The sequence below is a fragment of the Uranotaenia lowii genome, chromosome 1 (assembly GCF_029784155.1).
Source record: "Uranotaenia lowii strain MFRU-FL chromosome 1, ASM2978415v1, whole genome shotgun sequence".
Lineage (NCBI taxonomy): Eukaryota > Metazoa > Arthropoda > Insecta > Diptera > Culicidae > Uranotaenia > Uranotaenia lowii.
Genome location: NC_073691.1, coordinates 24,862,920 through 24,876,465, shown reverse-complemented (window position 1 = coordinate 24,876,465; position 13,546 = coordinate 24,862,920). Strand labels below are relative to the sequence as shown.

General features: G+C 43.5%; 1 protein-coding gene across 7 annotated transcripts in view; it reads left to right on the top strand.

Annotated features, from left to right (window-relative positions):
* LOC129741867 (uncharacterized) overlaps positions 1-13,187 on the top strand; it is a 544,810-nt gene extending 531,623 nt beyond the window's left edge. For 6 of the 7 annotated variants that reach the window (XM_055733697.1, XM_055733690.1, XM_055733681.1 and 3 more), the window contains 6 exons: positions 2,621-3,592; positions 3,966-4,092; positions 4,161-4,306; positions 4,392-4,788; positions 11,409-11,726; positions 11,796-13,187. In XM_055733697.1, coding sequence (XP_055589672.1) covers positions 2,621-3,592; positions 3,966-4,092; positions 4,161-4,306; positions 4,392-4,788; positions 11,409-11,726; positions 11,796-12,850 — 3,015 coding nt within the window. In that variant the 3' untranslated portion in view covers positions 12,851-13,187. Of the gene's footprint in view, positions 1-2,620; positions 3,593-3,965; positions 4,093-4,160; positions 4,307-4,391; positions 4,789-4,859; positions 5,140-11,408; positions 11,727-11,795 lie in introns of those variants that run through there. The other variant, XM_055733711.1, reaches the window with a different exon arrangement.
* Positions 13,188-13,546: the final 359 nt, after the last annotated feature.

Sequence of the window (13,546 nt, the reverse complement as noted above, 5' to 3'; positions counted from 1 at the left end):
TTTAACAAGATCGAGATGGGCATGATCCCCACTACCACATCAGCCGCTATCGAAGATACGGTTCGGTATCCGCTGATCATCCTCAGATTCATCAGCCGCTGCACACTGCAGAGCTTCTGTATGTTGCACTGTCTGTTAAAGGCTGCCTTCCTGGCTGCCACTCCATATAGCAGAATGAACGAGGTCACACTAGCCAGGACACTCTTTCTGTTGCAACGGATCGCTGAGTTATTCGACATGGCTCGTGAAGCTCAGCCGATCGTCGATCATTGCTCCCAGGTAGTTAATCACACGCTTGGACTCGATTGCGCTCGGTCCTACTGCAATCGTCCCTGTTTGTGCTGATTGCAGGTTTGTGATCAGCACCATCTCGGTCTTGTGGTGAGCCAGACGAAGACTCTTGGAGCGCATCCAACTTTCCACACGCTCGATCGCTACTTTGGCGAGTAGCTCCCGAGTAGTAGGGCCCGTAGCCAGGAAAACCACGTCATCGGTTAATCCCGCAAATCTCACTCGCTTGGGGAGTCGCAACCCCAGCAGTTTGTCGCAGACGATGTTCCACATTACCGGGTCAAAAATCGATCCTGGGGAACCCTGCCGAGACCCTCGCTGGTCAAGTACTGCAGATGGCGATTACGGAAGTAACACTCCACCTTCCTACAGATATTTGACGGGATCCTCATACGAATGAACGACGACACAATCGCTGTTAAAGGCGTTCTGCACGTCAAGGGTGACCACTTCGCAAAATCGGTTTCAGCTTCATCTGCTCCTTCGATGACCTAGTTGTTTTCGGCCTCGGTATAGACCTGGATCCTTCTCTGGACCACCTTCTCCAACACCTTGCCAGCTGTGTCCAAGAGGCAATGGAGCAATGGATCACCTGGTAGCTTTCCCGGCTTTGGCAGGACACCAATCTCTGCCTCTTCCAAACGTCTGGGAAGACCCTCTCATTCGCGTATTGTTGCAGTGATGGCCGGGAAATTTCGAAGTGTTCCATGATCGTGGCCTTCGTTGCAATATTTGAAATGCCGTATCGAAGGTTATTAACGTTCTATGTAGATAGCTTGCAATCCTGATTCATGGAAGCGAGGCCATCTTTTAACAATGTGACTGCCATTGTAAAGGTTTTGGAGATTGTACTTGGAAGCGACCCGTAAGGATGGAACATTTAAGAGCAATGATATCTGCAAAAAAGAAGATTGAACTCCCCCGTTATGTAGAGCTAAAAAAATGACTCCTTCGTCGAGTAGATGTGATGTCTGAGTAGTATTATCCTTAGTTTCCTAACTAAGGTTTCAAAGTTTCAACCCTTCATACAGAAAATTGGTCCTTCGAACCGGATCGTTGCAACATAATTATGCAAGAGAGGGATTAATTCTATAGCATAGAGGAAAATGAAGAGTTCTCTTTAGGTTTAAGATAAAATCGGTCAATGTTTTGGATGGTTCAAGTGTGTCCAATTTTATTAGGTTACATTCCCATCTACCGGTATCCGTTTAACACATGATAGTAATTCGTTTCGCCATCCGGGCTTATTTGAGGAAACAATTATCATCCGCCACCCTAAATGCCACACAAATCATCCAGAAAGTTTTATCCAATCGTTTTGCTTTGTCCCACCGGTTGGTAGCTCATAAATTTCTTGATTAGAAATTTCTAAGATACCGCCAAGAAAGTCGCTCGACCAACTGACCGGCTAACCAACAAACATCGATAAGAGAGAGAATTCAAGTGCCGAAAATAGTCGTCAACACACCGACCGCAAAGAACTGGATTCAGATAACGATCTTCACCCCGATAAGTGAGCGTTGTTGTTGTTGATAAATAAAATACCATCTCATCGTCATCAGTATTCTTTCCCGGAAAGCCGGTGGCGCTCGTTTTGAAGATTGGGGGGACAGTTGGTCGACAGTTGGTGATGGTTACAGGTACAGGTACTTTTCGCTAATAAACACCGCAAATCAAGTGGGTGGCGTAATCGGGGGGTTAGATTCTTTCGACAAATTTTCTCTTAAATTTTTGAGGAGATAATCTCATTTGTAAAAATCACATTTTTGAATTTTTTCTACCGAGTTGATCATAATCGATTTGGTAGGATCGCAAATTGTTCCAAAAAATATTCGTAAAATTTTCCCATGAAAATTTACCGAAAATCACGCCTCTGGCTGAAGCACCTCCACGAGCATCCGGGGAGCCACCACTTGTTGTTTACGGATATGATATGGGGTTGTGTTTGGTCAGCTCTCTTGAGTTAGTGAGTGGACTTCGGCCATTCATTCATTCCATTCTTCAGTTCTTCAGAGAACTGGGGGATGAAATTTCGTGCAACAAATCAACTGGAATTCACATTTGTGATTATCAGACATTTATTTATATTTAGCCAAATATGAGATTCATCATGGATTTGATCCTGACAGCTCCAATTATTCACGTCTACTTTCAACGGGACAGTGCCTATGGAAGTTCCCGATATTTTATCAGCATCGCAGATGAGCAGGAACTAATTCGCCGAAAGTTGGTTCGAATATTTTGCTGCCGCCTTGGGAGGACCATTGTTAGCCTAAATTTCTTATCAATTTTCATCAATTGAATTAATTTTTTTTTCTCATTTTTTCAGGATTACATCAACAGTGGCCTCGGAGGCCAGCAGGCGGAACCTCAACGGGTGGCCGCCCTCACCAGTGTGCAATCGACCAGCAACGACGAATTCTCGCCGCTACTTTCGACCAAATCACACCGGAAGTATGCCCTAGGTTCCCGATCTCCTTCCGGCCAATCGCCGGTTACCAAAAGTAGAAAAACGCCGCAGCAGAGCAGTGCGGCCATCCTGACACCGGCAGCCGTTGCCCACGCAAATGCCGCCAGCCACAGTGGCAAGGAAAGCTCGGACAAGGAGACGGGCTCCCCGAAGTCGAAAACCTGGAAAGGAATCGTTGCCCGACAGTTCCGCAAAATGCAGGGTCAACCAGGATCACCCGGTTCCCAGCATCCGGAAATCCTTCTTCCGGACGGAGCTTCCATTAATGTCCCTCTCCAACTGTGCCCTCAATCGGAGGAAAACCCCTACGTCCCGCTGCTCCTAGCCAAATGTACCGGCATCGTCGAGAGCAAAGGCCTCGGTGTCATCGGAATCTATCGGATACCCGGAAACACCGCAGCCATCTCGCAACTAACGGAACAAGTCAATCGGGGCATGGACGAAACGACCCTTAAAGACCCGAAGTGGGAAGACGTGAACGTAGTATCATCCCTTCTGAAATCCTTCATTCGAAACCTTCCGGAGCCCCTCATCCCGGCCGACCTCTACCAAAGTTTCATCCAGGTCGACAAGTTAATAAGCGGCCAGCAGCGCCTCATCGAGCTGAAGCAGCTTCTGAAGCGCATTCCCGTCTACAACTACGAAACCCTGAAACATCTGATGCGGCACCTGAGTGTGATAAGCACCAATGCCCTAGTTAATCTGATGGATCCCCGCAATATGGCCATCGTGTTTGGCCCCTCGGTGGTGCGGAGTGCCAACGAGTCGCTCGAGACCGCCGTCAAGGACATGAAACACCAGTGCCAGATCGTCGAGGTGCTCATTACGCATGTAAGTTGATTGAGAAATTGTTTGTGAGACTTTTTTTTATTTACACAAATTTGAAATTACATGCTAACAACAGATTTATTATATGGAATTAATATTAGGAAAGGTTCAGAGAAAAAGTAGAAGAACTTTGCATGGGAGTTTAAAACCCATACACATTCGAAATTCTGAACTGATGTAAAAGATTTACAAAGTATCGAAATGGAATCTGAATTTGAAAATCTGAATAAGGCATTTGAATCTGTTTAATCGGGTAACCTTCTGAATCATTAATTTAGCGTCTCAAATCTGCCGTATAAAATCAAAAGCTGAACCTCACAAAAGAACGTTAAGGTCAAGTTTTCACTGATTGACATTGCTTTTTTTGCCATTCCAGTACCAGTACTTCTTCGAGGACGACCTGCTGCCGAATGTGGTCGAGAAGCCGGCCACGACCACCGTCGATTCCGGCCTGGAGGTTCCCTCCACGTCGCTGTTGCTGGATAATGTTTCTAAAATTGAACGTAAGCTAAGCTATCGATTGGTTTCTTGAATCCGATTTCTAATGGAGACTTTTTACTTCAACTTGCAGCCTTCAAAGAATCATCAAAGGAAAGTAGTTCCCATTTCGTGGCCCAGATTGTGCAGGCGGCCAACAGGAAGATCCGAAGGACGGCCCAGCGTAAGAGCACCATGTCCTCGACGACTCCGGACTCGCTGTCGCTCGATAGCACCACGGTTTGTTTTGTCATTTTCTGATAAAATTCTTTTACAATTGTGAGAAACTTACTACTAATTTTTTTTTTCAAATTTTGCTCAACAGTCAGCGGAATCCAAGGAACAATCGTCACGAATTTCGCACCGATACCTGCTTCCTGGAACGGCAGCTAGCCTTGGAGCAGGTCGCGGTGGTGCTGGAAGCGGAAGTCAGTCGGATCCGGGCGGTGCGAGTCATCATCATCATCGCCATCAGCATCAGCATCAGGTGGTGGTGAGGATGGACGAAAGTCAGAAGGAGAATCATCAGTACTACCATCAGCAGCAGCAGCAGCAGCAGCAGCAGCAGCAAATGACCACCGGAACGGTGGCGTCGGGAGCAACAGCAGGGACAGGAAATGTCGATGGACGACACCACAGCACCCAGAGCAACGACGACAACTCATCAGTATTAAACCGATCGTCCGAGGAGGATTCCAACGATAGTGCATTTGCCGATAATGGTAAGTTTGAACAAACAAGAAAAAATCTAAAGATAGAACCAGAAAGAGTAACAATATTTATTCACCTTCAGTTTATCGGAAATATTACCCTTGGTATTATACGTAACTTCTAAAAGCATTAGCTTCAACGCAAACATACAAACAAACAAAATCAGAAACGTTCAAACAAGTTCACAGTTGTTAGATGATGATCTCTCGATTTTCTTCAATGAGAAGAAAATCAGAAGAGACCTTTAGATTGAAGATGTAAAACAAAAAATTGAAACCGCAAAAGTATTGATGTCAATCGAAGCCGGTTGGCGGCGGAGCTAATGTGAATTGAAGTTACCACTCACTAGTTCAACAGTTCGTATTAGTTCCCGGAAAAGGTGGAGGTACCTTTAGAATTTAATTTGTGCAGTTTTCGGTTGTTTGTTTCCCAGACCAGCTTTCCAAACCTTTCCCTATGAAATAACCAGAATTTCCAAAGTTTTTGTGAGTTGCTAATAGCGTTGCTGACGTCTACTGCCGCTTTATTAAGGCTTTTCCTTTGTAATGTGTGATTTTCTACCCAAACTAATACTTAGGACGGGATGAATCATCCAACCGGATGAGAATCCCCGAAAAAAAATTATAATTTTTATGTCGGATGCCAATACACAACAGACGCTGATGAGCCACAATTATTCTTATCGGTTCAACATTTAAAAAGAAAAGATATTAATTACTAATGTTTCAATGTTTGAACTTTAGAACCTTAAAATTTTTCGAAACACAGGACTGCAAGTGGTAGAGAAGAGAAATAATCACTCCTGAAGCAAAGAGACACTGCTTTGGCTATTTATTCTTGGATCGCGTTTATTGAAGGGTTGAAACTTTAAACCCCAAGCTGGAACTATTTAGCATGAAATATAGTGATAAGACAAGGAATAGATTCCAGCTGATTGCCTTGTGCTAATAAGGACCCAAAGGAACCAGCTTTGGGTCGTTTGAAGCACACCTTAAATGGATAAAGAGCTGCTTTTTCTTCTAGGCCAAACCATCGACAGATTTGATTCTGTAGTGTCGATATCGCGTAATCTATGTTCCCCGGAATACGCTTGACCTTTATTTAACAGCTTTGATGGTTGGCTCAGACATCTGTTACAAGGTGGCTGGATGATTCGATTTAAACAAGGTCAGAAGAGACCGAAAACTGAGAGGACGTCTCTTTTGATAAGAGGATCACACAGGTGCTTGACGAAGGTGATCGTCCGGAATTTGGTGGTTCTTGAAGGAAGTTGATCTACTACCACTGTGATAGGCTGAATACGTTGCCTTTTTTGAGGTTTTCGAACGCTGATTATCCAAAGGATCAAAATTTGACTACTTAAGTCGAATCCGGTAAATATAATCGTTAAAAGTACAGTATCTATCATCTGAAACTAAGTAAAGAGTCCCGAGATTTGACCACCGTTTTGACTGAAATCGGGATGTACCGTTTCACTCGGCTAATATTCGGGGTCAATTGCGCCCCTGTAATATTTCAGAGGGAAATGTGCCGCATCCTCGGGAATGAGAAGAATGTCATAATCTACATTGACGACGTGCTCATTTTTGCAGATTCTATCGAAAAACTTAGAACGAACCCCTACCGAGTATTTGAGATTTTGCGCTTGAATAATCTGACACTTTTAGCGCCAAATGCAAATATGAGCGGACTCGCATCAAGTTTCTTGGCCATGAGCTGGACGAACTTCAAAAAAATTTGTGTAAAAAAACAACAAAAAATGGTAGTTCTGGGCTTTTTCACCGTCCCTTCGTTGGCTCTCAACGCCCCCAGGGGGTGGCAGGGACCACTTTGAAAACCACTGATGTAGATGAAGCGAAAATTAAAGACATACAAAACTTTTGTCCTCCGACAACAAATCCTGAACTCCGCAGTTTCCTGGGCTTGGCTGCGTTTTTTAAGTCCGCATATCAACATTTTTGCTGAGTTAAAAAGCCCCCTTTGGGTGGCGTGTTCAACTAAAACTTGTATTTCGGGAACCCAACAACACTACCCTGGGTTATTTCTCGGGACATGATAAAACGATTCTATACACAGATGCCTCTCCGATCGCACTAGGCGCGGTCCTGGTGCAAGAGAAAGTTGGTCATCCCCCAAGAGTAATGAGCTTTGCATCTAAAGCCTTGACTTCTACTGAAATCGAACGGTTTTCGTTCTTCCTCTTCAAAAAACATTTTATTTTTAAGAACCGACGCGGGAGGCACAGTGTTCATTCTGAACCGTACGCGGGAGAACTCGAAAAGAACTGGTAAGTACCAGCGCTGTGGGATGGACACTCCGCCATAGTCCATACAACTACGAAGTACAATTTGTTAAAGGACGTAAGATTATCGCTGACCCGTCGTCCTGACTTTATGTAGGAGAAGATGTCGCATTCGATGAGGTAAAGAGACCCTGCGAAATAGCCTGCCTCAATTCAATCGTAGAGAGTTTTCTTACAGAGAGCGAAACGAAAGAAGCTACGGGAAGGGATACAGTACTCCAACAAGTCATCATATCGTTAGAATTAGGGGCATGGGCATCTGACCTGAACAAGTTTCGCTCTGTTGCAAAAGAACTTTCTCTAGAAAACGGATTGATGGTGAAGAATGGTGCGCAGTAATACCAGAAACCCTGAAAGGACAAACTCTGTCGCACCGCAGGACAGAAAAATTGAAGAGTATCCTCAGGGAAGTGTATGGTGGCAACCGATGCCAAAAAACGGGTCGGATCGTGCAAAACATGTGCAATGAACGGTAAACCTGAAAAGCCAACCCCGAAATAAACCAGACGAGTCCTTGAAGAGGTGTTCGACAGGGAAGATTTCCCAAAATTCGTTAGATGGGACATCCTACAAGAATGCAGGAATCGCCTCCAATCTAACAGGAGAGTATCTCGGAAATTGCAGTGTATCTTCCTCAGGGAAACCCCAACCATTTTCTGTCGACTTTGTCGGCTCATTGGCTGCCGGCTATCTGTGCGAGTCGGCCAATTGAAGCATAAGCCGCTTTAGCCGATCCATCCGTTCACCAAAATTACCAGCTGACAGTTCGTTTTCTCTCTCACAGCAGTGGTCCTTTTGGTTGGAATTTATCATTCCTACTGAGAGCCAACTGTCCTTCTCTTCTTCCACCTCTCCAAAATGCGTTGCTAAAAGTACATCCACTGCACCATTCTCAGTCAGACGCGATGTCTCGACAAAGCTTTATTCACTCCCAGATTGTTGGATTCAATTCGTCAAAATACATTTGGGAGTCTTCCGCATTTGGAGCGCGCACATATTGTCCATTTGAACCCATCGTAATCTGAAAATTAATAAACAAAGAAAATGGTTGCAAACAAACCGCTCAACTTTTTTGCCATTCAAAAAAAAAAGTTAAACTAAATTCTTCTTCGAATATGCTCAAAAGTATCATCTAGAAAATTCACTGTTAATGCGGATTTCTTCTATGCGAAAATCGGATGCTTCAACACTCACGAAAAAATGCATTACACCAATGAAGTAAACTCCGAACATAATAATTGACCGTTCAAGCTTTTGTCAATAAACAGCGCAGCAAATTATGTAAATCCCGTTGACGCATTCCTGAAGGGCAAGGGAATTCCTTCATTTTCTTTAAAATTAGGAATCAATTTCTTCGCTGGTCCTTTCAAGTTGCTTGCAATCAAGTTGTTGCAATTAAGCAAGCTCCTGGCAGGAATCGCTAAATGTGTGAGTCGGTCCTTTGTCGGCTGGGACTAATAACTTACAGTGGAGGAAACACGTCTGGTCTGCTCGGCGTCTAAAACGTGAAAGAGGACATGTTCGGTCGGATGTTGCCCTTGTGGTCAGAGATGCCAATGTGCCTGATTTTTCAGGGATTGCCTTATTTTTAGAGGCTCTGCCTGACAACCTGATAAGCCCTTGAATTTCCCTGATTTTTGAAAATATGCCTGATTTTGCCTGATTTTTGCGAATGTGATGAAAAATGAGTAGTAAAGAACTGGATTACCCAAGCAACCAGAATTCCCTTTAAAAGGGTCCATATAAGCTTAATCAGCTCTCGTTTGTGTCTGAAGAGAATGCTAATCAGCCCAAAATTTAAGTTCTTAAAGCTACTTTCAAGTTCATTTGGTGACTGTAGAGAACGCTATTCAGCTTCTAAGAGAATGTCAAGAAACTACTACGTGCCGAAAAAAATTCCGATTGACAGATTGCTCTGACAATCAGATGACAGACTGCTAGGTTGCCGGTCTATCACGATATATCTCGTTGACTTCAATGTTTACTAAATCATAATTTATTGCAAAGAAGCTATTTACGCTTTGGGAATTGATCCGTTGCCCTCTAGGTTGTAGTGCAAACTCGTTAACCTCTCGACCTAACCTGCTTTTGTTTTCGCCACTGTTGGAAGTAGTATTAAAACTTCATTTCGAAAGTTATTTATGGTTATGTTCGAGTAGATTAATTAAAACCGAGTGGTCGAAACCTTGGGGTTTTTTTTATAAGGGAATTTCAATGAATAAAAAAATAACCCCATTTTTTTTTATAATTTTTTTTTATTTATTGAAAACTTCTTTAAGCACTTCATTTTTCTTCACTATCAATTGCGAGCCGAGGCTGTGTTAGAATGCAGAATGATTTTCGAACCCTCGGTAGGAGGCACACATAAGAAAGTTGCCGTATTCTCACCGGTCCGTTTTTTTGCGTTTTGTTCATAATATACTTACCATAGGTCGATCTTAGCTCAGTATATACCATATTCTAGTGGTGGGTAATCGGCAAACCATGTTTTGCTATTATGCTAAATACTGGTATAGTAATTTACTATCTTCTTCAGTGAGCATTTTCAAAAATGCTCACTGAAGAAGATAGTAAGTTGCTATCAAAATACCGGTTTCTGAACTTTTCTTTTACCGTGGTTGAATTGAAGGGAATCTTCCGATTGCTTTGATTCAGTCCAGATTAAGTTTAAAGTCTGTTTCACATAGAATCTGGTGGGATTAAATAGATCATTTCTCCGCAAAGAAATAACGTACAACAATAGTAAAAATGTCATTTTGTAGGGTTTTTATTGCACTTAAAGGGAAAAAATACATAAAAATCATTCGTCAGATTTTCCGATGAATTTTCGAACTTTTTTTGTGATACCACCCATCATTTTCTGCAGAGTACTGTTGGTAACCTCATTCGCCATCTTGTTCCACCACTTTTCCATTTGAGCGGGTTTTTTCATGGTTCTGCCACATTTCTTCAGTTTACGTTTAACTATTGCCCAATATTTCTCGATGGGACGAAAATCCGGACAGTTTGGTGGATTGATACTTTTTTTAACAAAATCGATCTTGTTCTCCTTATACCACTCAACGACATCCTGGCTGTAGTGGCAGCTTGCCAGGTACGGCCAGAACTTCACCGGATCTTTGTGGGACCGAATGAATGGCAAAACCCTCTTCTGGAGACATTCTTCTTTGTAAACATTTCCATTCATTGTGTCCCCAGTGATGAAAATCTTAGTCTTCTTCCCAGGACTACAGATCCCTTGCCAAATCATCAACTTACGAGCAAATTTTTGCGAAAACAAATTTGAATCTACCCGCAACATTCTCTTTACGCTTCGCAAGGTAAAATTTGTTACCGAGTATTTGTCCAAAATCCATTTTGACGTAAGTTTCGTCGTCCATCAAAATGCATCCGTTGTACTTGGTCAACACTTTCTCGTACAATTTCCTTGCTCTGGTTTTGGCAACCAGGTTTTGTTTCAGCGTCCTGTTGGGGTGTTTGCTTGCAAGATACGACAGCATGCCTTCTCGCAAACAAATTCGTCGAGCTGTACTGTGGTTCGTCTTGAACTTTTTCGCAAAATCACGCAAGGAGATTCCAGGATTATTGTGAACTGATCGGATTACCTTCGCTCGCAGCTTCAGGTCATATGTTCCACTTTTACGCCTGATTTGTTTTGCTCGATCCACCGTAAGGGTCTCCCGGTAACGTTGCAGCACCGAATTTACAGTCGATTTTGGATATTTCTGGAATTTCGCGATCTTACCCCTGACCACGTCGGTTTCTCTACGTGAGTGTGCAGAATTTTCTCTCGCCTTTCGCGTTCCATCGTCGATAACTTTTGAACTGACTGCTTCAATCTTGATGAAATTTTCACCACTAAGTAAACAAGCCATCCGGATCAAAACACTGTCAATAGATCCGCGATGTGACAACTAGGGGCGCTGCAGTAAATGAAAAGATGCAACCAGACTCTATGTGAAACAAACTTTAAACTGCTCGCGTTGCTTCTGAATAAAAAAAATCATATGAGACCCAATATCTTCCATACTGCAACTAATATCTAAAAACTTGTCGCGTTTTAAAAAATCTCAGATCTCCCGAATTTATCTTTCGATCCTGAAAAAATCAAGCTTCATTCACTACATGCTGTTTGTTGTTCGACCATGTGTAATCTAAAACATCATCTATCTACCTCGGACTGACTAAATCGTGTTTCGAGCATGGTTTTGCAACGTGTTTCCACAGCTATACTCAGTAACGCTAACGCCGAATTAAGTTTGCCGTTACTAAACCCATTCCGACAAGTTTATCCATCATGTACTAACATCATCTCTTCCCTCTTAACAGGTTCGATGTCCCTAAACGTGGTCACCATCGCCCTGGATCACAAGCTACGTTCGATCCGAAATTCCTCGATCGACTCCGACCGGGACCTGGTGGACACAACGACGCTGGAAAGCGATGGGGACAACAGCAGCAGTTGCTACAGCAGCAATAATGGTGGCATAACGCTACGAAGTTCAACTCCAACCCGTAGATCGATGCACCATTCGAGGCCTCTAACACTGGGCGAAAACATTCCCTATGCCGACGAATCCCCGGAACGTCCGTTGATCCCGACTCGGTCGAAACCTCTGCGGCAAAACAGCGGAGCTAGTGGTGGAGGTTTGATTTTTTCTAGTTTAAATTTCTTAAGAGAAGAATTTTTTCAAACAGTTTCATTCCTTTTTGTAGGACCTTTCAAAAAGTCCTCACCGGACTCCGGCAGCAATAACAACTTGGTGAACAACAACAACACCAGTGGAAGTACCCAGCAGGACGATTCGGTGAAATCGGCCCAATCGCAGAAGTCGATCGATAGCGGAGGAACTGGGACGACGACGACCGGAACGAATTCCACCAACGATAGCTGCGTAACCCTCATCAACGATCTGGACCTGGAGGAGGAGGACAAGGTGAACAACATTTCGGTCAGCTCGGACGATACGGACACTTCGACGACGAGCAACCCTCGGGAAAAGTTGACCTCCACCTATAGGATCGATACCGAGGTGCTGAAAAAGATGAATCGGATATTGACCAATCTGGAACGGAAGGCGAACAATTTGGAGCGGAAGTTCAACCTCAATCGGTCCCTTTCGCTAAATTACAAAAACCACAAGAACTTGGTGGAGTGTTGTTGTGTGGCTCATGTAGCAGCAACTGGCCAATGCTGCAACAACAACAATAACAACAATAGCAGCTGCCAGAACAATCTGCACAGTGGCCACAATCAGAGTCAAAATTTGACCAACAACAACAGCAGCACCGGTAACGTGGCCATGGTCCGATCCCGGCTGCTGATGACCAAGGACGAAAAGACGGACAAAAACATCAACCGGAGGCGGCAAATTCACGACGTCAGCCAAACGGTTCTAGTAGGTGCAGGGACAATGTGCTGCGCCGGTGGTCATCACGGTTCCAGCTTGGGACCGGGACCAGGAATGATCTCATCATCGGCGGGTGGTCAGGGTCCACAGATTATCCTGACTCCGACGGCGAACAATCAACAACAACAACAACAACAGTCGAGTAATGTGGGAGGTGGTGGACGGCAGCGGAGGCAGCTCGGAAATCGATCCATCCGGAGACGGCACACCGTCGGGGGAACGCACGATTACTGTTCGAACGCGGGAAAAGTGGTTCAGCATACCGCGGGGGGTCAGTGTCGGTTGATGCAGAATGCATCGACGGGGACTCCCGGAAGTGCTGCTGCTACCAATGCAGACGATAAAAAGGATGGCTGTTAAAAACGTAACAATTCTATCACACCGAATGGGGAATTGGCAAATAATGTGGACGCGTTAGACTTCTTTTTCGGATGAGAGAAAGAATAATACTTTTGTTATTTGGATTTAAGTGTTTGTGTACCACACCGTCAGGGAAGAAGGTACATAAAAGTCTAGAGTTCTAACTAGAGATTAAGCGCTTCTTAGTATTGTTTGTCAAACTCAAAATTAAGAACCTGTTATTTCAGAATGTATATGTAATATCTATCCTTAGAGTTAACAAATCCAATTCTTTGGTTTTGGATGCGTTTTTTTTTGTTCTTTCCTTTTCAATCTTATAATAAATGTAGTGAGCGATTTTGGAGGTTTTTTCTTTTGTTCAAATGTGAAAAAAACATTGAAAGATGCACCATTTAGAAGTAGGAAAACTACCAATCACAGGAGGAAAAATATTCAGGTGCCAAACCTTCGAGTTGACCCCCCAAAGAAAGATAATAAATCATGTTTACGGAGTTCAAAAACAAACAAGGCGTTTCAAAAACGAATTAAATTTATTATTGAATCTCAATAAATCAACAAGATTGGACAAAATATTTATGAAAAACATCGACAATTCTGATTCAAGACTAAAGTAGCCAAATCATACAGTTTCCGGGTAAAGACCCATTTACACATCTCGTGAAAATGAACTTGATAAATCTTATTCCATCAATAACT